The sequence below is a fragment of the Oreochromis niloticus genome, linkage group LG12 (genome assembly GCF_001858045.2).
Source record: "Oreochromis niloticus isolate F11D_XX linkage group LG12, O_niloticus_UMD_NMBU, whole genome shotgun sequence".
Lineage (NCBI taxonomy): Eukaryota > Metazoa > Chordata > Actinopteri > Cichliformes > Cichlidae > Oreochromis > Oreochromis niloticus.
The window spans coordinates 17,218,117-17,243,620 of NC_031977.2; the positions used below are offsets into that span (position 1 = coordinate 17,218,117).

General features: G+C 42.1%; 1 protein-coding gene across 3 annotated transcripts; it reads right to left on the bottom strand.

Moving 5' to 3' along the window:
• Positions 1 to 583: 583 nt before the first annotated feature.
• On the bottom strand, positions 584 to 24,385 carry homer1b (homer scaffold protein 1b). 3 transcript variants are annotated; one of them, XM_005473245.4, is made up of 9 exons: positions 23,825 to 24,385; positions 18,104 to 18,260; positions 16,027 to 16,158; positions 13,777 to 13,869; positions 11,053 to 11,201; positions 3,614 to 3,770; positions 3,243 to 3,353; positions 3,069 to 3,149; positions 584 to 2,971 (listed from the first exon to the last, which is right to left on the bottom strand). In XM_005473245.4, exons 1-9 carry the CDS (start codon positions 23,842 to 23,844, stop codon positions 2,780 to 2,782), a joined length of 1,092 nt encoding a protein of 363 aa, XP_005473302.1. In that variant the 5' UTR covers positions 23,845 to 24,385; the 3' UTR covers positions 584 to 2,779. The 3 variants fall into 3 exon arrangements, with proteins under 3 accessions (XP_005473302.1, XP_003451810.1, XP_013130840.2); XM_003451762.5 differs by lacking the exon at positions 23,825 to 24,385 and having other exon boundaries at positions 18,104 to 18,616; XM_013275386.3 differs by lacking the exons at positions 584 to 2,971; positions 3,069 to 3,149; positions 3,243 to 3,353; positions 3,614 to 3,770 and adding an exon at positions 6,478 to 10,791 and having other exon boundaries at positions 23,825 to 24,372.
• Between the last annotated feature and the right edge of the window lie 1,119 nt (positions 24,386 to 25,504).

Here is a 25,504-nt window from a genome sequence, read left to right on the forward strand (position 1 = left end):
GTTGCTCCTCTTATCTGTGGTCAGCAGTGTGTTTAAAACTTTTGGGAAAGCGGGCTCACACCTGTGAACCGGCTGTTTCTTACCTGACTGACCTGACTGTCACGTGCACTTACCTTTATCTATAAATAACCTCGACACAGCTGTATTTTTGCACTTCATTTCTTACTTTGTGTCCTGTTTTTATTTCCAACGTGTCTCCAGCCAAATCTTTTTTTTCTGATGCAATTGCTTCCTATAAAGACCTGTAATCGACAGGCTGACTATATGATCCTTTGTCTGAATACCTGTCAGTCACTTGAGAAGTGCAATATCAAAATAATGAAATATGAGAAAAGGAACGAAGCCTCTTCATTGGTGACAATGAGTTTAGATTGATTGCCTAAAACAGTGGACTTACTAAACAAACTGTTCCAAGAATACCTGTTTGCCTTTTCCTAGCATTCTCATTTATTCTGATGTTTTGTTTTCTTTTTTAATTTACAATTTTGTCCTTGCATTTGAATAAAACCTTGTGAAGCATATTCTGAGATTGTCTACTGAATATTTTTGATTAAAAAAAAAAACAGAGCCCAAACACTTTGCACACACTGAATGCCGCGGTCACTGTATTTGAATATAAAACATAGCATTTCTTAGTTCACAGAGGTGTGTTTCTTTGACTTTGAATTCAACAGAGGGTGTAGTTTGGCTGAAGCACCAACAAATATGTCTCCTGATCGTTTGTCACCGGCATGTGATAAATCCCTTCAGCTGCGAACTCACAAGTCTCACCAGTCTATGAACATCGTTGGCCTGAGGTACCTCTTTAATGTCATGAGTTCAAAATTACTTTAAATAGTCAAAAATATTGCCAGTCTTCTCATACCTCTAAATACAATAATAATACCTACATTTAAATACCATAAGTTACAAAACAGGAGAATGAAAAGCTTCTTATCCACTACTGTACAAAGGCATTCATTAACAATAGCATTAATATTAAGGTACTCCGTCTCTGTCACTCAACTGTCCAAGTTAAACCAGAAAAAAAAGTAACATTTCCCTTTACATGAGACTTATTCCAGTGTATTAACCTGCAGAAAGCTGCTGTGGCATTACTTAATACAAATCTAATGCACAGAAGAGTTTTTGTTGTTGCTGTTTTCAACCTACAGGCTGAACACTCATGGGTTAATACACAACAATAAGCCACCCCAAGGCGTTGCTGCATTTTGAGTCTTCCAGCCATTCATTTACAACGCAGTCATGAGTAGAAAGTTGTCTTATACAGTTCTATAATTATATCATCAGTGTTATATTCTGTGTAAAAAAAGAATAGAAACTGAGTGCAGTTCTGTATTCACCAGTGAGGAGTGAAAACCTGCGGCCAGTTTCACTGAGGGTGGAGATTTTACGAACACCAAGATGACACTCTAGAAGCCCTTCACGATGCACTACTTCGACCAGACAGGGCTGCCACACAGTTTTACGGTCAAAAGTAGTACACTTTCTGTTGGACAGGGGGAGACCAGCTTAGTTGCATTTGACCTATATCTGCATGAGTCCACTGAGTAGAGTACCTGATAGAGTTGGATAGAAGGTGTCGAAAAGAGCCTGTCTGGTATTGCTCAGTGTGAGAGTGTGTGTGAGTGTGTGTGTTAAGTGTCGGCGGCCTTATTGTCCACAATGTTTCTCTGCACACACGCACACACACACACACACACACATATTATATACAAACACTTCTCCACTCATGTGTGCTTTGAAGGCACACATTATGTCAGGCCTTGTTCAGAAACACACACCACACTGAGTTTGGCAGGAAGACAGGTCTGTGATGGTGGAAGCAGTCCGGATGCAGAAATCCTTCATGTTGAATATAACGTGGGCACACACACCCGAAAATTTCTGTGTGGCATGAACAACGCCTCTGGAAGATTTAGTAGTCGTCTATCGTATAGGAATTTAAACTGGCTGCGGACATACAGAAGTAAACCGAACTATATTTTTCCCAGGTTGGGATTTGGGGTGTGGGGAGGGGGCAGCTGTGATGTTACTCCAGACAAATAGGTAAGACTGACTGATTTGTTGTGTTGAGAGTCATCCTTTAATTCTCTTCTGGCAGCCCGAGCTCAAACATGGGGCTTCTCTGTTCAGTTCTCGTCTGTACAGTAAGTCACTTTGGATCAAAGCATCTGCTAGTTAGAGGACAATATTTTCGAGGGGATTTGGCAGCTTTGGCGCAGTTCTCTGAGTCTTAACAGCAATTATTTCCACATGACTTTCAACGCTCCCCTCCAGGGGGTTGGGGTGGGGGTGGGGGTGCAGTCTAGAGTGGAAGCAGGGGGAGGGGGGTGACGGTGTGGTGTGATGCTGCAAGCTGTGGTGCAGCTCTCCCAGTCAAACAGTAGATGGCACTGAGGCACAGTTCTCAAGTTAACTCTTTGCGAAAGGGTGTGTGTGTGTGGGTGTGTGTGTGTGTGTGTGTGGGTAGGTTGGGGGGGCAGGAACTACCAGTTCAGCCGAGGTTATGCCTACACCAGCCCATCAGAAGGCAAGCTGAGGTAGACCCTGCATCGTTGCGAGCAACAGGAGCGCCTGCGGTTGGTAGGAACTGGATGCCTGCAAGGTAAAAAAAACAGGGGAACAGCTGCCCTTTTTGACTGAAATATGAATGTGGGCAGTGCAGAGTCTCATTTTAATCTGTGTGGGTTGTGAAGGGGAAAAGGGGGCATAGTGGGTAGGTGTCAGAGTAAGTTGTCATATGGCTCTGTCTGTGAAGTTTAGGTAACTTTGTCTTCTAGCTGGCCTCCTCTATGAGCCGAGCCAAGGTGTCTCTGAGCTCCGTCAGCTCAAAGATCTTGCCGTCCAGCAGCTCCAGCAGCGTCCGCAGGCTCTTCCTAAAGTTCTCCTGCTCCTCCTGGTTCTCTTCCAGCCGCTGCTCGGCACCCGCCAGCTGCTCCTCGAGCACGCGGCTGCGCAGCTCCGTCTCCTGCGCACAGTGAGATGATGTTGGCATGTTAGTGCGTTAAGGTGGGGCGATTTTTTGGAGGATAGAAGATAGAGACCGTCCCACTCTTTTGACTCACCTCGAGTTTCTGGGTGAGTGTGTCTTTCTGCTCCATCAGGTCATTCATGTTTTCCAGTTCTTCTTTCAACTTTTCCATTTCCTGGGGGGTGTAAGAAAAACAGTAAAGTGCTGTGTAAATTAAATTTAACGTGCATGAGCCTTTTCATTTTGGGGAAAAATCACACACACACACCTCTTCTTTATCCCTTAGTGCAGTCTCTAGTTCTTCTATGGTTTGGTTGAGCTCAGTCTTCTGGGATTTGATCACTGGGGTTTGGTTGCTCTGGCATTCAAGTTCAGTCACCTGCAAGAATAAATTGTGGACATCATTATTCAGATCCAGAAAGGAACCGGTGTAACAGAAACAGGCTCCCTTCTCATTCCCAGACGACCTCTTCCCTTTACTCTCCCGCATGCTTACACTCAACTCTCTTTTATTCTTTTTCCCTCTCATCCCAACTTCAGAGCACTCCCACCAAATGATCACCCCTTTTTAAACTGAAATGATTTAATCACACATGAAAACAAACAAGCATCCCTGTGGCCCCCCCATTCCTCGCTCACCCGTTTGTGTAGTCTCTCTGCCTCTTCCTGGTAGGCGGCCAGTTGCTGTTTCCACTGTTTGACGTTGGCAGTGGACTCCAGCAGAGCTGCCGTTAGCTTGGCATTGTTCCCCTTTAGTGCCTCCAGCTCAGCTTCCCAGTGTTTTGTCATGGCTGGGCTGCAGAACACAGGGAAACGCATGCTGTCAGTTCACCAACAGTGACATTAGATGATCGTGTCTCCATCAATCCATCGAACAATAATGCAAATTATTATTAAAAAAAATACTTCATAGTTATCATTTTCTATTGTGTTAAATCATTTCATTGTACATCTAATAAGGTTTCCATCTCTCATTGTAATCTGTACTTTTATTGGGCTTCACTGAGCTGAGCACGATTACTTCAGTTTACCAAGAAGGTTACGTTTTATTATTTGTCTGTTTGTGTGTAAACAAGATTACACAAAAACTTCCAGGCCAATTTTCCTGACAGTTGGAGGAGAGCGACAAATGTTCATATGTTAAGGACCCTTTGGGGGAAAAGAGCAGGCCCACAGATTTTAGCCTAAAGATTTGGTTTAAAGTCAGAATAAGGGTTAGGATTAAGATTAGGATTAGGAATGTAGTAGCTCTGGTTAGGGTTACAATAAATCCCCAGAAATGTAACTCAGTGCTCTGAATGGATAGAAACATGATCGGGCGTAAAGGAATGCATGTGCATGGTGATTTTCCCAAATAATTTGAGTTATTCTATAAAATCTGCTATTAACTGTAATCTTACCAGCTAATCTGGTAAATTTGTTACTGTTAACACAACAGAGGGATATAATTTAACTGATGAAAATGGTCAGTATGATTTGTTTTGTGTTCACGTGACCATGAAATTGTATGTCACAGTATATAATATAAATAATACCTTTTAGAAAGAATATTCCTAAATACAGGAACATGAGATAACAGGGAACAACGACTGCAGTGGGCACTCAGGCTGGAGGTCAGCACTTCACGGGCAGTAGCTGTGAAAGCAGCTGTCTGCCAGATGAGCTATAATCTGAGATTATATCCTTTAGACTGGCTGGAGCCTAATCTGGTCCAGCTACTCACAGAGTAGATGACCAAGTGATTGAATGTGACTGATTTTCATGCGCCTACAAAAAAATGATATTTGTCCTTTTCATTCATAGGTTCAGAGTTGTATAGTATATATCTTATTATACATTTTATATATATAATAAATGGGGAACAATATACTGTTTAAATATGTACAAACAGTATATTATACAAGCAAACAAAATAGAAAATAGGTGCAGAGTTTGTACAATTCTAAAAAGCCTGAAAGTCAATATTTGTTATGAAACACATTAATTCTTTAACATAGCCTGAACTCTCTCAGGCAAACTGTCGGGACATTTCTTTAAGTAGTCTTCAGGAATAGTTCTTCAGATTTTGGGAAAGATATTCAAAGCTCTTCTTTGCATGCTGGCTATCTTTTGTTTAATTCTCTGTTCTCAGTTGATCCCACACTGCTTCAGTAATGTTGAGGTCTGGGCACTGGGGAGGCCAATCCATGACTGATAGTGTTTCACTGTTTGTTTGGGGTTTTTTCTCTGTCAGCTAAGTTTTTAATGCAATTTGCAGTGTTTTTCCACATTACAAAAGGGTATCGCACCATGTAAAAGATTCAAATCCTTTGTCATTCCAATGAATTTCACCAAGTTCTCCAACATCACTGGCTGAAATGCAGCCTAATGACAGAGCTTCCACCATGTTTCACAGATGATTGTAGAGACTCACTGTTGTACCTCTCCTGACTTCCTCCGTGCATACTGAAGATAATTTGAATCAAAATTGTAAAATTTAGATTCATCACTGCACAAGATCTGTTGCCACTGATTTTCAGCCCATTCTTGTGTAACTTGTCATACACTCAAAAAAGGAAACTGGGTGGTTGTTACATTTACAAAAGTCTAACTTGTCATTTGAACAAAATATTTTCATGTTTCTATGGTGAACGCAATTAAATCATGTTGGATCTGCATGAAATTCAACAACTTAATTTGTTCTTGTTCAGATGACATGATACAATCTAGGAAGTGTGGTTAGTTGCCTGCACTCACGTAATTCACAAGATCACATGAGATTTCAAACCATAGGAAAATCACTGGGGTTATAAGAGGTGGACAACCATAGCAACATAAATGCTGTTGCTATTTATTGTGGTTTAACCTGTCAAGGACAAAAACATAAAGAAAATTCTGCATCAAGCATAGCTTTCATACTTTTGTTATGTCTGGATCGACAGCTCAAGGGCATGGTGTTAGTGCTGTTGCCTCAGAGCAAGAAGGTCCTGGGTTCAAATCCACAATCTGGCCAAGTTTGCAATGGGTTCTCTGGTACTCTGGTTTCTTCTACAGTTTAAAGTCATGCAGTTATTAGGGTTAAGGTGACTGGTGATTCTAAATTACCTAAAGGTGTTAATGTGACTACAAATGGTTGTTTGTCTCTATGTGATAGACTGGTGACCTGTCCAGGATGTACCCTATCACTTCAGGGTTATGCCCCCCGCAGCCCAGATAAAGATACAAGGATGGATAGATTGGAAGTTGAATTTTTTGTTGAACATTATGTAATATGAACACAACATGTACCACAGACATAAGTTACATTTGCTCATTCAACAAGATTAACATTGGTGTAACAAACAAATATTGTACTAGTTCATGTAACAAGACTGACTTTTGATGTGCCAAAGTGTTTAAACAATATAACGTGAATTTAAATTAATTTCATTAGACTAACTTGGTGCAAACATGTTAATTGAATAAAAGTCAAATTAATTGAATGTTAACATTAATATTATGTTACACTTACAAACATATATCGCGTTGAAACAACACAATCAAGATGGATTAATATAACATGATTTGTTTAGATGGAATATAAGTGGCAGGATAAAATTATGTTCATCCAATGAATTATTATTTTGAGTCTACCTCAGTCTTTCCTGAGCTTCCACTGAGACCATTTCTGATGAGGCTTCAGTAAACAGTCAGGACTGTGTCAGATTTTTTCTGGATTTTTTTTTTTTTCATATTTCTTTTGAACATGACTTTTAGACACCGATCATGTTCTGTAGATAGTTTTTGTTTAGGCCTGTGACTTCTTTAGTTTTCCATTTGTCCTGGTTTCCCAAAGGTGCTGCTCCACATCCCAAGTTATGCTAAAGTTTTGGTTAAACGGCTCTGTGTTTAACCAAACTGCGTGATTTTTGGCATCTGTCATAGATTTTGCTACACATATGGAAACATATTATGTGTTTTTGTGACAGGGTGCTAGTAACAAAGTGCTTAAAGATACAATATGAAATTACTTCTGTTATGCATTGACACAACAATTCATTCTTTGGATAAGGTGGCTTTCTTTGCTCAAAAACACTCAGGTACAAGAACTGGATTGAAAATGTCCAAAGAAAAAAACTTTGAAACACCTTCAGAAAGCCTGGTGAACAAACTGCTCAGGACCGCTTAAAAAACATACACACACAAGAAAATCTGGCTCCTAGTGTATTAGTAAGTACATATTTATGGAGGGAAATGTTTCTTATGTGCTCTCCTACGAGATCTGTACACTGCATACAGTATCTCTAGATTTATGTAACATCTATTCCCTGTCTCTCACATAATGTCTGACTTTGGCGCCATTAGATCTAAACTCTGTCGAGCACCTGCATCAAGTCAAGTATCCCTGAAAAAGGAACTCCTACTCCCACACATACTTCACTGTAATTTTTCACACTGGTGCAAACACAAAAGGAAGCTTAGCTCGCTCAAGGGGTGATGAGGGTCTGTATGATCCATAACAATGTTTTCAGTTCTGTTTTGTTCCACCCCCTCATTGACACGCACACACACAAACTGTATAGCCCACTGTATATGCTCACACACTGCAGCAGCACTCCACTTTTCCGTAACACCCACTCTGCGAAGAGTAAAAGCGAGAAAGCCCAGAAAGAATTCACTCAGGACTCCCACGGCGCCTTCACTTCTTACACAACAGCCACCCCCTCCGTGAGCGCAAGTGTGTCTGCATGTGTGACGCATAGGAGGGAGACGACACCTCATCCTACACATGCACATAATACCAGACACACAACCCCAACCCCCCAACTACACACACACACACATGCTCATACACAGATGGAGCAGAGCTGTCACCAAGGCATGCCTCCCCACCAATGTATAAACCCCACGCTGCACCAGCTCGGAGAGCCAGAGTGCAGGCAAGACGTCAAGATGTGAAGACGGAGACAGACGGAGACAGCGAGGGAGAGCGACAAAGGGAGAACTGGAGAGTGCAAGATGTTTTGACACTGGCGTTCGTCTTCATTAAACGAGTCTGGCTCAGAGGTTTCAGGGGGGCACCTGAGCACTGTTCTGGCTGAGGATGGCAGGGCAGAGAGGAAAGTGTGTGTGAGACACAAGGAGGGTAAGTTTAATACTGCTGTGCCACTGAACTGCTATCATTTACATGTCAGAAATGTTAATAGAAATAGATGTTTTTCAGTTGGTGTCTCTTGATTTTTGGTGCTTTTAAAATGTAAAAATGAATGTGATGTTTAAAAAAGTATAATTTCCTGTTTGTATCAGTTTGAAATTGTAAATACAATGGAGTTCACTCTTTTTTTTTCTTTGTGATGATATGTATCATTAAGGCAGCCATTAAAAGAGCAGATTTAATCCAGTCTCAGATTCACATTTTTATTTTACCAATTGTGTTTTTTTTTATTAAATGTTATTTTTCAAGCAAAATTCTGAATGTTTTTTGTGTTTTGAACATAATCTGTACACACTGCCAATACATCATGAGCATCAACACTCTGTTTTTTGCGTTGCTGCTTCACAATGTCGAGCGTCATCTCAATAAAGATACCGAACACAAAGCGTAAACTTATTTCTGCAGCTCTCTTATGTTTCTGGCGTGTCCTGACCACTGCACGTTGCCAGGTAGGTTCTTCCTCCTCGCACAGCCCTTCAAGAAGCGGGGAGGCTGAGCAGTTGCCATGGCAGCACAAGAGGAATGGAGACACTGGCACGGTCTCCTTTCACGCAAGCCTACCGCAAACCCACATTAGAGCACCATTCACACACGGCCCCGGCAGTCCCAACAAAAAAGGTCTTACAATATTCAGAAAACCATTCAAAGCGAGTCCGGTGCAGACCTGCAAAGCCACGCTCACGTCCGGATATAAAAACTCTCTCGTGGACCTGCTTTCTTTCATCCCTCCTCCCTCTGCCTCGGCCCTCTGCTCCCACACATGCCTGCCTACACAGCCCCGCTAAGCAACAGTGCGGTACCTACACATATACACTATGATCATCAACATCGTCATGAACAGATATACAGCCAAGAGTCAAGCCATCACAGAGGTCTCCACTCTTTTTGTACACTGACGCCTGAGTCTCCACAAAATAGCATAGAAGTAAGCACATAAAATACACTAAAAAACACTGTATTCCTTTTTTCCCCCTTCTCCTTTTTGCTATCAACCAGCTGTCAAAAAACACATTTTCACATCGGTTCGAGGAACAGTCCGATGATATAAGACTGGCAAAGTGTGAATCATCGAGAGACAGAAAAATGAAGGGTTACGTGGTAAAATATTTGGATGGCTCTTGCTTCTACCCTCACTGCATATGCCTCTGAGAACACGTGAGACAGAGGTTCGCTTGTTACGTCCACAACTTGCCATCGCGAATGCAGAGAGTCGACCCCGTCTCCCACGCATGCAGCATTAATAGACACATGAGCAGCAAGGCTGCAGCAGGCAGTGGGTGTCCTCTCTACATCCCGCTCTCACTTCACAGATCCGTGAAGCCTCACAGACATCATCGTGCGGTGGCAGGAATTTGTGAGCATACACTTCACAGACTTTCCCTCATTAATAAGTTCTTAATAAGTACTTCTAAGTGTATTCAAGATCTCAAAATTTATGTTTAAAATATTTAAAAAAGCTTCTCCAGTCACATGCCAGTATTTAAACAAATAATAAACAAAAGAATGATAATACATTAAGCGATTGATAATGATTGATATCTTTAATTAATAAGAATCGCAGCCAGAGAAATAACCAAAGTGGCACAAGTTACAGAGGTTTTACAAATAAAAAGACCCGTGTGTACAGTGGACTACAAGTGACATTGGATAACATTTCCTCTCCTCAGAAAAAAAGAAAAACACTCAGTTGAACAACTCAAACTGATTGCCCATTCCCGTCTGTTCAGTTTATTTATTGTGCTGAGAGTGTGTGTGCAGTTGGTGCTGTTTAGGTATGAGTGACTCATGTACAGACTTTATACAAGCACCTCTCCCTCTCTGTCGTTCTCGCTATTCCCAGTTTCTGACACATACTCTCTCTCTGTCTGTCTGTCTTGCACTCTCTCTGCCTCCCACTACCCACAGTGTGTTATATAAGTCTTACATAAATGCTTCATCGACAACTTTTTGGCGATGAGCCTCGCACAACCGCACCTTTTCAGAAAGCCATTGTACACAACAAAAATATTTACACGACTCTTTAACCTCTGAATCTTACACAGTCTGGTGCATATGAACCAGGATTAACAATCACAAGCAACATGAGTTATCCATTTCAGAGGAATGTACACAACAGTACTGGTGCATGCATAGAGGTGACACCAACACCTACTCAGTCAAGAGATTTGAATTTGACATGATGTTATTGCATCGCAGTAGCATACACAAAATTAGAAATGTGCTTGAGTTTTCTCACCGAGCATGCTCAGACTGAACAAAAATGAATAAGTGAAATTATTTCTCAGACCTGAGAAACACTCAAAGTTACATCGTTTGCTGGTCCAGTGTGTAAATATCACTGATCATAATTCAAGAAGAACTCTTGCGCCCATATCACCGCATTCGTCCTTACTGGAGTTTTGGCGTGCTGGCTTAACCTTACTTTTTAAAAGTTGCTAAACAGGCAGTGCATCAGGTTTTTGGAAAGAGCGCCCTCCCTGTTGCTGATCTGCAATCGGGCTCTTAATTTTTGAAAGTTTTGATCCTGAACATTTTTTTTTCCTGTTCGTTTGTTTGTTTTGCGTAGTTATGGTGTCGCAGTAGTCAGGACTTGAACTGACATCCCTATCAGAAAGAGCAGACCCGACAAGTCTTAAACTGCTCCCTAGAGAGGAAAAACATGAGAGAGTAGCGGTGAATAGAAGGCGTTCACGACCATGCTGACATGCAACATATAAAGGTGAACACGCATAAAGAAAGGAGGTGCAGGCTACACGTCTGTGCCTCAGACAAACAGCAGACAAACCACCAATCATATTAATTTAGTTATTTTAGCATTGTTTGTGTTAGATATGACTGTGACAGCAGCTGCATGCTCACGTGGTTACGACTGCGTTAATGTCACACATCATAATGTGGGATGTACCTGTGTGCAAAGGCCAGAGCGTTCTGCGCCGGCTCGGGACGGGCGTCTGAGTTGGGAGTCGTGTCACAGATTTCATCTGTGCCGTTGATGTTTTCCATGGGCGGAGTCACCGGGGTCAAAGGTGATGAGAGCTCGCCTGCCGGAGACTCCTGCATGTGGACACGGTGATTCAGCTGTTACTGTCAGTTAAACATAATAATCAAGCAGAACACGCAAACAATGGTTCAATTTTCAAGACAAATAGCATTAGGTGTTAAAGAAAACTGGGTAATAGATAGTAGTTATCATGAGCTTGTAACCCATCAAGTATTTTTCCCAGTAAAACGACTCATTTATTCCTCTAATTTTAAACACCGTAAGATAAGACGTCTTGTTTTTTTGCTTTTTTTTAACAAAATCTCCAACTCAATTGGATGAAATGCAGTTCATGACAGAGCCTCCTCCGTGTTTTACAGTTGGCTGCAGATGCTCTCTGTTGTACATCAGTGTAAAGTGGTTTAACATTCAAAAATGGTGAGTGAAAAAGCAGCCAATGTCCAAAGAAACACCTCCAGAACGCACTTTACAAAGTTACAACAAACTCTGCCTCTGTGGAAGTGAACTTCAAAGAAATCAGACTTTAGCACAGTACCCAATATAAAGCTTATATTATTAAAATCATATACAGACATAATAATGTCTGTGATATTATAAAATGATGACAAGATTTAAAAACAAAGCAATGATATTTTGAAAACAGGAGGCGTTCTCTCACTGTCAAAGCTCCCACTACTGTGTCGCTAAAATTTTTGACATTCCTACAGGACATTAAATTAGCAGTCTGTAGCACTGGGAAATTAGAGAATTACAGATTAATTCTTATCTTTATATCCCATACAACCCCAGGATTATACAAGAGACAAATGATTTGGCTGCTGCACTTACATAAAACAAAGCTATTAAGACTCAGGGCTTGGGCACAATACAGTAACACAATGACGCTTCCTGTACGCCTCTAATGGGCAAGAAGGAAGTGAGAGATAAGAGGAAGATTACGCCTCGTTTTACATTTTGTGCTCCGCATTCATTAGTATGTGATTTAATATCTGTTCAGGATGCATTTCCACTGAGATTCGGCCTATTGGGACCAGCATATAACATTTAGCTCTATTCTCAGCTTGTTTCAGTGGAATCATTTGTGTCTCATGATTAATTTTTATTTTAGCTCATTCAGACGAGGTAAAGGAGAGGATCTAGAGGTCAGAATAAAAAGCCAGCAGGCATGTGGGTAAAACACCACCTTTCAGCAGGGACCCCGGTGTAGAGCTTCGCAGCCTCTACAGTGCAGGTGGTGCTGAGAGCTGCAAGTGCAGGCTTCAACCCCAGGTGAGGGAGCAGCTATTCTCCTGGCTTCATTAAAAGACTTCCTCACATCGTACTGTAGCACTTTAACCTATGTGGGCTGCGGCACATATAGTAGGCTGCAGTACAGCCGGAGGCTGCTCCCCTAGCCTCCATAAGGAAAAAACATGAAGCCGGTTAACAGATTTCGGCACAGTTACAAATACTCTAAAACACTCTATTATTACTATTATTATCATTTCCTCCACAAACTAAAGGCTAGCATACAGGCTAATTTTTTGCCGCAATGAGCACAGTTTTTTTTGTAATCTATAGCATGGATACATGTAGAAAAAATATGTACCACACTGGTAGCTTATGTCCATACACTATATATAAAATGTGGATGTTACTGGTGGGTCAGAAAAGTGAAGCCAATACATTGACCTGCGGCCATTCCAATGGCCAGCAGAGGGCGACTCTTTGGGCTGCAAAATTAATTCTGTTTGTTCTGAAGCTTTGGCGGAAATAAACCTGCTTCTATATCCGAGTAAATATTTTTCTGATGAGTTCATGGGATCGGTTGCTGGTATAATGACTTCTTAAATATAGCATTAGTTTAATTTTCTAATTAAGATACCATTTAGAGAAAAAAATAGACAATAACAGTCTTCTTATTCCCACAGTGAGTGGTTTGCCCTGTCTCCATATGCCTTCCTTTGTCTCTTGTTTTTCCTCCATCTAGTCATGATAGATGGATACGCCTCCATGAGCCTGGTTCCACTCGAGGTTTTCTTCCTGTTAAAGGGGATTTTTTCCTTCCCACTGTTGCCTAGCACTTGCTCACAGAGAATCATCTGATTGTTAGTGTTTTCTCCCTAATACTGTAGGGTCTTTGCCCTGCAGTATAAAGCACCTTGAGGCAACTGTTGTTGCGATTTGTCGCTATATAAATAAACTTCAACTTAAAGTTCATCCGGGGGCATGGATACTTTAGCTGTGCAGTGTGCCCTTTTGTTTCTCATTCAAATCCACCTTCACCCGTGACATGTGGTGACAACAAATTAAAATCGCCACAACCAAAATGCTTCAAAACCCGAGTCCATAAACCAATAGGAAATGTAATTTTAGCTACATCTGCCTAGGAACCACCTAAAAACAGACTACCATGGGCTTTTATATGTAAGTCTTGGGGGAGAGGCGTTGCTTGTTTGTTTTTAGTTTTTTTTTAGTTTTTTAGGTTTTTTTGCAGATAAAAATTGGTAAAATAAAATATAATTAAAGGTAAAATTATTGTTTTTCCTGCTTATAACTGTTTACTACTCAACATGACTGTGACAGTAGTCATGAGTAGTCGTGTAAGAGTGGTGGTGTTGTGATTAAGCTTGGTCATACTGAACATACCTGAGAAGGAGATGTGGCCATGTCCATCTTTTCTTGACTCTTCTCCTTAGCGAGTCTTGCTGCTTCTTTATATTCTGCAAACTTCTCTGCAAACTGGACACAGAGGACAAGTGCGTGAGTGAATGTGGGCTGTACTTCCTACAATAATGTGGCTTAATCTGTGCAGTATGTATGCATCTGTATGTGCAGAATATATGGACTTAAATGGGCTGTGAGAGAAAGAAAGATCTCAGTATGTATTAGTTCAGCTGTGACTTATAGAGAGAAGCTGTCTCCATTAAAAAACTGCAGTTGAATTTGGAGAAGAATTACCCGTAATTCCTCTGCAGAAATATGACCCAGCGGGGTCTCCAATGACAACCTTTCCATTGCACACGCACGCACATACTTAGAGCTAACCAAACTGTGCCATTTTCCTCTTAGACTTTTCCTGTAATCAGAAGTTGTCAGCGGCTGAAGTTGATCTCTTGGGTTATTTTGGTCGAGAGCAAAGATACATTCAGCCAGCCTGAAGCGGTAAGGCGAGCTCAGCTGAGGGGCTTTGAGCAAATATAAACACTCTGGCACATACACACTAGCCCACCTCCCCAATGTCCCTTTAGGGTGTGGTTCATCACTGATGCGACTCCCACACTAATTTAGTATATACAGTACTGCAGAGGGCTGAGTGGTGAGGAAATCAAATTGACTCAGCTGAAGTCGGTCTTGTGTCCGCCATTAGTGGAGTTGCAATAAGTAACTCAATATCATTTTACTTCAGTGCAATATAATAGTCCTGGTTCTGTGCTTTAAATGCATAAGTTTAGTTTAAGTGCTTCAGGAGTTTTGGCACTGCGGTTATCTGAGAAGTGAATTAGATTATTTCTAATTTAAAACAAAGAAAATACTTCCACTTGGCTGGCAGGTATTTCTCAGAGAGTTCCTGTTCGCAGTCTAACTGCCTGCAAGTCGGTTAAAGCACTGATGTCGAGCATTTGCAAGTAACTTGACAAAAGTATTTTGTTGATCATCATCATCATTATTATTGTTAATTTTTCATCCTCTGTATTGAGGTTAGGTGTACCCTTCCTCTCGCCCTGTAACAGACTGGACAGGGTCCAGTCACTCTGCAGCCCAGAATTAGGTAAGTGGAAACAAATGGCTGGATGGATAAACTGAACTGACTGTGCAGGTTATTGTAAGCTTTATTTATGTACAATGTCTTATTAAGATTATAAATTATACTTGCATAAACTCACAATAAGATTCAGTGATACCAAGCAGTTGTTACTGTAATACAGCAACCGGCTACCTTACAGACACATAATTGGATAATTTGGTACCTGGCCACTGAGCAGAGTCCAGTTAGTGACAAACTGCTGTGCACAGCACCTTTAGTCCCTGCCGAAGTGCTCCATTTCCAAAGGAGCCGTCAAATTAAGAACATAAGAGGCTGAGAAATCCAGAGTTTTGGCCCCTTTCTTAAGCCATGAGCCAAAAAAGAGCCAAAAAGAGGACAGGTTATATAGTTCTTCTCATGATAAATACACTGAAGCCAGTTGGTTTAAACCAGCATGTGAAATGCAAAGTGTGCCACTTTAAACTCACAACCACTGGGTCCTATCTTTTCTGCTAATGGGAGTTTTCTACTGACGAAGCATGAGCGAGAAATTTGTTTGAGGGATTTTGAGATGGAGGAAAAGAACACTTGACCTTCAGCAACCTTCAGGTCACATGACCACACCGCGTTATTGTGCGGTATAAAACAAGGAATGCTTATAAGTATTGTTAACAGCCTTGTTATCCTCGCCTTCCTGGCACAGGTGACGTGTCTGTACTGCTGAGTTTGGTAGTAACGTGTGTGTGTATGTGTGTGTGTGTGTGTGTGTGTGTGCCTGGGTGTGTGCATGAGGTGTCCTAACAGTCGGGATGCTGTGAGTGTGCCTGGTTCATGACAGAGCTTAATCACACTGCAGAGGAGAGAAATCACCAGCTCAAAAGTGAAAACACTCGTATACTGTACACACAGAATGCCCAATCAGGACTAACTGCCTGACGAAGGAGCTACGCTTTGAGAGAAACTGTAGCAAGCAGACGAAAGAAAGCTGAAATGCCATCCTCTCTCAGGGACCGTGAAGAAGAAGAAGAAACAGCAAGAAGCTCTGTGATTGATGCTGAAAGGTTTATAGTAGAGGTGGTTTGAGTGTGTGTGTGTGCATCCCTGTGTGTGTGTGTGTGTGTGTGTGGTGTTTGGGTGGATGGGGGTGGTACCTTGGATAGATGATGCTCAGTGGAGAATCCCAGTCCATAGACAGTGTTAGCTCGGCTGTCCGCCCACTGCCCAAATTTCTGTGAGGTCTTTGTGAACGTCATGTTGGGGCTGATGGTGCTGTTGATTATTGCCTACAAAAAAACCGAGGAGACCCATTTAATATGCATCAAATTAACTGTGTGTATCACGACTGGAGGTGTCAAACAGAGAGCTAGAAAGATTTAAAGTGAGAATGTTGGTGAAACTCTCTATTGTATGTATGTAGAACTCACATTAGCTAAAAGCCTAGTTATTTACATCTTGATCCAGAGTGACTCTGTTCGATTATATCCTGATACATGCTCAGATGAACAGAATCAACTTTTTGGATCTTTGATTGTAAGTAACTAACTATTTCAGGCCTTTGTGAAGGTTTCTTTGCTTTTCAAAATAAAATATCAAAGTGTTTCTTCAACTAATTTGATTTTTGACTATTTCACTTCTCAGTTTCTCTCATCTTATAGGACAAATAATTATTTGATTCTAAAAATTCAACCTTTCACCTAATCTAAACAAATACTGTGGTACTGCGTGCCTTCGAAATCCCCTCTAGACCTAAATCTGTTTAAAAAAAACAAAATAAAAAATATGAGTGTGCAGTTCAGAACATGATGGTGACATGTCTTTGTTGTTGCTTTTTTATTACTAGTACAGATAGCAGCTTCCATTTACAGACAATCCCACAAACACTGAACGTGGCTTTTAACAAATACACTGATATTAATAAGACACAACAGTATCCAGGCATTTTAAATAGACTATTAAGATTCTTTAACTGTTACTATTTTCATCAGGAGTGACCAGGATGGACAGGATTAGAAATGAGAACATCAGAGGGAAAGCTCAGGTTGAAAAGTTTGGAGACAAAGTTAGAGAGGCAAAGTTGAGTTGGTTTTTAACATGTGCATGAGGGATAGTGGATATATTGGATAAAGGGAAGACATTTAATGGATATAGTGAAAAAGGACATGCAGAGGGATGTGGGACAGAGGTGGATGCTAAGGATGGGGTGAAATGGAGGTAGATGGTCTGCTCCGGCGACCTTTAAAGGATCCAGCCGAATGAAGAAGATTAAGAAAAAAATGTAAAGTGATTGGTTTATAGAGATTCACATCTTCAATGGGAAACAAAGAGACTCAATGCAACAGAGGGATTGTCAAAGTCAGAAAATACTGAGAGACGAACTAGAGAAAAGCAAAAAAACCACCAAAATTCTTCAGCCTTTTCCTCCATTTTCAGTGAACCAGAATTGAAGTGTACCTCTTTTACATAATTCAGCTGGCTTTGTTAAAAAACACTAATGTAGGACAAATTAATGGCTGATCAATTAGCAGTGTTGTGTAATGCTTGGCATTCTGGTTGGCATCAATGCACGATGCTTTTTTAGTGAAGGGGAGAAGTCATTGAGTGTGTGTTACATAATAGTTGAACTTAGCTATCTATTTTGTGCTGGATGATATGAGACGATTGCTAAATTGACCTTGTTGAAGACCTGGTTCTTTTCTGTATGTGTCTCCTTGTTTCTATTTCTTTTTCTCCTCACACTGTCATCTGTTTTTCTAATTTAGCTTCACCCCTCTTTTCTCCGTAACAGGCAGGGGGCGTGCATGTGTGCAGTACCTATAAAGAGCTCCAATCTGCCCTTAGTCATGCAAAGCTAGGGCCAATCACACCAAGTACCCCTGCTGGATATCTAACAAAAAGAATATCCTAAGATATAAGTATAGAAGTGCAGATAGACACTAAAGAGCAGTTGCATGAGTGAAACATGAGCTGCCGGTCTCGGGACGTCCTACAAACCCTGAGTTCTCTTAAGAGGTGTTTGCACATTAGTTTCCAAATATAATAAATTATAAACACCATTAAAACTCAGTGGATTGCAGTGAAGCCTGTTTGATGTGTGATGAGGTAATTACGCTGAAACATCTGGAACATCATAATAAAACCACACCGGTTGGCAAAAATGAAAAGCAGTCGGTGTTTCATATGCAACATTTGGGGTGAGACGTGAATCAGCAACCCGAATGAGCCGCTCACCTTGGTGCCGTCCAGGCTGATGATGCGGTAGACGTTGCGCGTGCTGTCGTAGAAGTAGGAAACCGTGACGGCATGCTTGCTGGTGGGCAGCCAGTTCTTCTTGGTGTTGGGATCGATCTGGAAGACGTGGGCCCGCGTGCTGTAGATGGGCTGCTCCCTGAAGGGAACGAAGAAGAAGTGGTGAACCTCTTTGTGCCGCAACACCAACGTCTCACCAAAACCGCCGCCGGCAACGAAACCCCTGTTGCCCACAGGGGAGTCAGATCGCCCGGGTAAATGAACAACCAGCTCGCCATCCTCCATTGTTACACCACAGACACAGAGGCTGTCACCGAGTTACTACATACTCAGTGTCTTGTATACGAATGAGAAGCTGGCTTAACTGAGTTCAATCATATATGTTAAACCTAAACTTCCTCTCATATTGGCTGTCTACCCAGAACACACTCTGTCCTTCTTTCTTTGCAAGGCAGCACCCCGTCTCTCTGCTCTGATATGGGAATGCCTGCAGCACCAAGCGAGGGTCACACAGGAGGAAAGGAGAGGGTTTCAGGCTAAATATAGACAGTAGGCCACAGTTAACTAGCATAGACACACCCCACTGAGCTGCAGTTTCCACACACACAAACATACAAAAACAACGACACAAACATGATGGGATTTTAAATCTGCATCCTGGTGTGCGTGTGTGGAAGGAGTTTGCATTTGTGTAGATCATCTGCACATGACCAGCCCCCTATTACGGGTTTATCTGAGATGTCTTAATTCCTATTTGACCTCTGTGTGACGCTCAAGCCAGGGCTTAGATTAGCCCCTGTTAGGGCTGAAAATTATATAACAGCCATTTCAAAAAAATTTTTTAGACAACCCATCACCCATGTGCAACCTTCACCCTTCATTCACTTATCCCCCTCCTCTCCCCGTTTGCTCCTACAGTGCCCTCATATATTGCACCATTGTTGGGGCTTCTTGGGTAATATCTACAGTCAGTACACACACAAACTCAAAGCGCAGGGTGCTGAGGGAGATATTCTGGGCTGGCAGTGCTGGCAGAGAACGAGATAGAGAAGTGCTTACACTGCACTGTGGGGGTGATGGGGGACATCAAAGGCTTGCTGTATAAATGAATATTAAAATTCAACAGCAGCACCCCTCCTGTGTGTGATTAGCCAAGACTGGGAAAGACAGAAAAACACGAAGACAGGGGAAAGGGAGAGAAAAGGCAGAAAGGAGAATGATGGGGGGGGAATGTGGAGTATAGGAAGTCAGGGAGTGAATCTGGGATGATTAATGCCGCTCCACAAAGCTGCTTGTGGAGTGCTGTGCGCGAATTATCATAATCATCGACAGCAGTGTAAGTGGCGGTACTGTGAGTCATTTCAACTCTCTCCCAGCACACATCACACAACCACGGCCTGTCGGTATGATCTGTGCAATAGCCGCTTTGGCAACTCGCGTCATTTTTCATTGCATAATTTGATGAAGCTGTGGCAAATTTTCCTCTCCTTGTCGTTTGATTGTGTGCGTGTGCGTGCCGAACACAGACTCGTTCTTGGGCTTTCATTTTTACATAAATGCCTGTGCCAAAGAGTTTTGTTCCAAAATGACACCCACTAGTTGTCAAGAAAGAAAAAAAAAGCAGAACTCACTCCTACAATTGAACTTTTAAAAGAAAGCAAAATAAATGAGGGAATTTGACTGCAAAATGTGCATAAGAATCATTTCTCGAGTCTTCTGCCTTCCTTTAAAAGATGGCCCAGTCCATAATGGCTTCAGATTCATCATGCATTCCCCCATTGCAGTCCTTTTTGTTGTCTACAGTGATCTGCCCTGAGCCAATAGCCTGGCATAGTTAGCAGTTATGGGATGGCATGAAGGTCAGTTCAGTACGTGCTGATCCTCTTGCACTCCAGCAATGAACTCTGTTTTATCAACAGGGGACACGCGCTAAAAGTGCTTACAAAAGCTGCAAGGAAAGGTATGAGACCCTACCTGCCTCCCATCACTGCATGAAATAAGTAAATATACGCTACAAAGGGGGGGGGGACTTCAGTGGGATGTGAGTGAGTGGGAAGGAAGAAAGTGTGGAGGAGGAAGAAAAACACAGAGGAAGAAGAAGAAGAGGAGGAGGAGGAGAAGGAGGGGGCGTTTAGCATGCAGAGTACACTGCGTGACACAAGGGCAGGTGATGGAACATGAATGTTAAGACAGAGAGAAAGACGGGGCCGGCAGAATGACTGAGGGAGGAAGAGTGATGAAGTGAGAGAAGAAGGGAGGGATGAGGAAAATGTGGAGGAGGTGATAAATGTAGGAGAAGCTCAAGAACTGATAAATCCACTCATCTTCCAGTAGGAGAAGACAAGAAGAGTGGGAAGCTTTAACTGCAACACAGTGTGGCAGAAACGAGCATGTGAACGGACTGCGAGCTGCTCAAATCTGAGCGCTCGGGAACACAACACAAGCACGCCAAAGTGTCAAGCGGCTTCACGAGTAGGTTGTGTGCCCGAGACACTCTGCTGACTTCATTGTATGTATTATCTCTCCATAACGATGGACAGATAATACTTGTTCGGTTTTTAATACGGTATGAAATGAGACTTTAAAAGGGAGCTGGTGTTGTCATTCCCAGCTCCATAATCATCATAATCTTCTGGTACTATGCTAGAGGAGCTTTGCATGAGTCACAGCTCAAAATAATGCTTATTTATCTTCTGCAGGGCCTTCGGGTTACTCTCTATCTGAAACATGAAATGATCATAATGTGGCTGCCCCTTCTCTTTGACAGAGGGAGCCAAAAGCAGCAAAAAAAACTTCTGAATCTGCATTTTGAGCAGACTAAAGTCTGACGTCTTAGTTCACATGGATTACTTGCACATGTGCTGACTTCATTATTTGAGATTTTGGCCATATTTAATATGACCATCCATTATAACTGTAAAGAAGGAAAAGTTTTTGGAAGAGTTTTTAAGACCTCTACATCATGAGTGTGATTTTTTCCCTACAAAATGTAGCTGAAATTATAGAAAAAAAAATCTCAAATATCCAAACTGATATGTCTTTTTTTGTTTGTTTGTTTGAATTTGTCAGAAGGTTCAAAAATTAGAATTTTCTGGCAATAATTTCATGGTTCAGACTTTACAGGGTTAATGCTGAGCAGTTTTCTAAGCATTTGATAAGGAACACGTTTCAGATTTGGCATTTATAGAAGTCCTATCTACAAATTAATTGATGCAGGTCACCTACCCCGAGGGTGTTGTGAATTAAAGGGTGAATACTAATATTTTACAAAAACAAAAGGTTGGGTTGTGTGTGTGTGTGTGTGTGGGGGGGGGGGGGGGGGGGGGGGGTATTTTGATAGTTCTGATTTTATTTTCACAAGTTTTGAGCTGTGTCTGCCTTCACTCCAGCACAATAGGAGTGAATAAAAATAGATCTGAAAAACATCTCCTAAACAGAAGAAGCGTCTTTGTGAGGCTCAGTAATGCTCACTCCATCCTTGTGTGCAGATTTCACTGTAACTACTGCTAAATAGTAGAAAAATCTTTTCGTGGCAATGAGCGCTACATTTGTGGATCGGATATTTAAACACTTAATTGTACAAAATGTGACAAACTGGGGGGGGGAATAGGGGGTGAACCACTGCACCCTTTAAGATATGCCAAGCTATGGTGAACAGCATGTGTATGAATGTACCAAATGTTCTGTGGTACATACACACATCTGGATTTCCGGGAGTGGAAAAAGGTGTTGCCTACACCGCCTCTTGTGCTTCAGGGGTTTGATGCACAGATGTGGGCACGGTTTCCAGTCTCAGCTCACACATTTTATAGCACAAAAGGCTGTGCTTTATTTTCTACTCCAATGTGTCCCCTTCAACTGTGCAGCTGCCCCTAGCTAGGCAAAAAGCTGAAACAGAAGTATAATAACGAAACAGCCCCATCTCAAGAGATCTCACTTTCCCTCGCCACCTACACCCCATAGAAGATGTCCTCATTTCCAGAGTTTTTCATTATTTGAACAGAAAAGAGCTTGAGATGGAGTAGATCTTATTTAAGGTGGGGAGAGGTTAATAATGGGACACGTCACTGTTGCACCGTCTGCTGGGAATAGTTGGGTTACCTAAAGTGTGTGTGTGTGTTTGCGCTTGTAAACACACATACTCTCTCTCTGTCTCTCTCACACACACAAACATGTGCAAACGAGCAAAGACAGAGAGAGAAACAAGTCTGTCTGTGCATCGATTGTATTTGCAAAAGGAAGTGAGTGAATACCAGAGAGGGTGTTGATAGACATTCTAATGTTATCCTCTGTGCCATCACCATCGGCGCTGGGGGAAGGCTTGGAATAAAACCACTCGAGGCCGGAAGTTAAATGTAACTTTATCTGTCTGTGTACTACACCCTATCTGCACCTATTCAGACACTGTAAGCGGCGCGGTGCTTTGAATCCGAGTTTACAATTAGTCCAACTGCAGATCAATTGAGTCATTGAGTCAGTTGCATAACAGTAACTTAGTCACCAGTATGGCAGAGCCTGGTGGAGAGCTGAAGCTGAGTGGGACATGGCTGAATGATGTGCAGCCCACACTGTGGGAGGGCAGAGTGGGCGACTGTGAGGCCTCCAGAGTATTGTAAATAGTTAATGCAGGAGTTTTGGCTGATGCCTTAGAATCGCACTGTGCCCTGTGCCACATTGTTTACCCCCTGCTGTGCAATTAATCACAATGAACTGCGGGAGACAGCCGTTAATGAACGGCAGGCTTGGTGGGGGAAATGGACCACTGAGCTCGGGGTTAGGGGACATGCAAATGAGCGGCGCTGTGTGCACACCAGGCGGCTGTTTCACTGATGGAAGCCTGTTGTTGAGGACGTGTATGGCAGCGGTCACTGTGCTGCCATATAGAGACAGAAAGCCACCTTTTGTCACTACAGAGCCCAGTGCAGCATATGACATCCCCCTGCCTCTGACTGTTCAAACCCTTCTCTGGAGCAGGAACATCATGTACAATTCATCACACACTGTCTGTGACTGGGAGTATACAAGAACAAATGCTGCCCTTTAACATGATTTCTTTGAGAATTTCATAACTACCTATAATGAAGTAGGGGAGTAAACATAGGGACCTGGATAAAGCAGCTCATTTTCATACTGCGGTGTGTCAGATTTAAAGAAATAAAGAATAACAAAGAACTTAAACTTTGCTTTATTTTGGTAAACACAGCCAAAGCCCCTATAAGACCCACCGGTATAATCCCACTTTGGGAATGACTGCAGATTAACAGAGTATTTTGATCCTAAAAGTTTGAAGCTAGACTTAACTTCTGAATGAGGCTTATATTTAAGCAGTATGTTTGTGTTTATTCTTCGTTTTTAAACCTAGAAGACGGCAGGCCTGCTTCATGGAGGAAATGAATAAGTTGTCTCGTTATATGAATGCCTTGTTTAGTGTGCAGCACATCAAGGCCGTGAACAGAGCACCTCGTAATCACACGTCATATAGCCTTTTGAACATGCATCCACCACACGCTCTATTAAACACCACGTAAGGCGTGTGATATAGAATCTGGGTACATTTTTACGCATAGTCTCCGGTCGTTATTTTTTGCCTGCTGTGTTTTCACGGCAGGCAAGTTCATACCCCGAGAGGCAGCTGCAGCTGATGTAAAAACAGAAAACAAGGGAAGAAAACTAGTCAGTCTGTGGGATAATAACCACACTTACCCCATTGTTGTGGTTGACATGAAACCTGACCGCTGAGGCTCTTTTTCCCCCTTTTATTTGGCTGTCAAAACCTCCCGAAATCTCTAGGATTGGCCGCTGCGTATGAAGGTCTTTTCACTACACGACAGCCTCCACAGTATCACCGTCGGTGCGTCTGCAGGAATTTGATGACAACTGCTCCATTCCCCCCTCCGCTGTCACCGCGTGAATTCACACATACATGTTGTTCTGCACATGGCACGGAAACCAGACCTCGTCCTCCTTCGGCGTTAAGAGCTTGGTGATGAAGCAGCAGTAGCAGCAGAAGCACTGTGGGAGATCCAGCAGCGCAGGGTCCAGTGGAGATCCGACAGGCGCCCTGCTGTTGTCGTGTAAATTACGGATCCTTACTGGAAAGGGTGGAGAAGCCCTGCTGCCTAAACTGGGAAAGACAACCCTCATTTAGCCAGTAGATAACGCGCAGCATCACACTGTCCACCCGCGTCTCTCTCCCCCACCTCTCTCTCTCTGATATTACCACAGCCTCACGGGCTACACCCCCACTCTCCCGCCCAGACTATTCCACAGCATTTCCACTCACTCTTTATTAGTTGTGTATGTCCTCATAAAATAAAATAAAATCACGCGCTTCTTCAACACAAAATCATACCCGTTTTGTCTCTCTCTCTGATTCACCAAACTGACAAATTATCACTCCTTATCAATATTTGTAATATTGGTTCCCATGAATTAAAACGTCCTGCTGTAGCTTTATTTGAGCTTTACTATTGATCCAAGCCCCCCACCCCTCCCTCCTCCCCATACCCGCTCCACATCTGGCTGATGCTGATGCATCCGCTTCCCTCCTACTCAGTTCATGTCAGTATTGATACTGCCGACGTCACGACACCATCCTCCGCAGTGACGTCACTCGGAGTTCTAGAGACCGATGCCGTTTGATGCTTTATGAGAAGTTTACTGGGAAGTAGCCTCCTCACTAGGGCTGTAAAGGAAACATTATTCCGCTACTGTAATAGGTAATTTCCTACTTTAATATTCTGTTTGTTTTTTTCTCTCGCTGTGAATACCAGCAGCCCGAGGTGATGCAGAGAACAGGTCATTTATTTCTGAAAATAGGAAAAATTAAAAATAACCCCTTGAAAAATGAATAACCCATTATTTAGTTTGTTGGCCCTGCTCTCTGGCAGCTCAAAAATATGATATGATATGATATGATATGATATGATATGATATGATATGATATGATATGATATGATATGATATGATACACCCATACAACTTTATTTGGGTTTATTGTTTGTAATTCCTGCATATTTGTTTTTTTTAAATGATATTCTTCTCCAGTTTAGGGGTCATGATTAGTCTACAGGTGCTGTTTTGTGAGTTTGGGGTTTTTTAATGTATCTGTCGAGTAACCAAACCCTAGAACAGCATCTAATTCTGGGGATACGAATAATATGAAGCCATAAAGTGTAAGCACATCTTGAAGAAATGGAAAAATAGAAAACAGCAAATAATTTATTTAAAAGTGGTTGGTTAATGAAAGCAGCCTATCTTTTATTATGGTGTAGATTTATTAGCCTGCCTTCTCACAGTAAGGTCATGTCTAATCACTGAAAAATGTACATTGTGAAAGGAGAAAATACATTTTTTCATATCAGCTAACAATGACTTAAATTT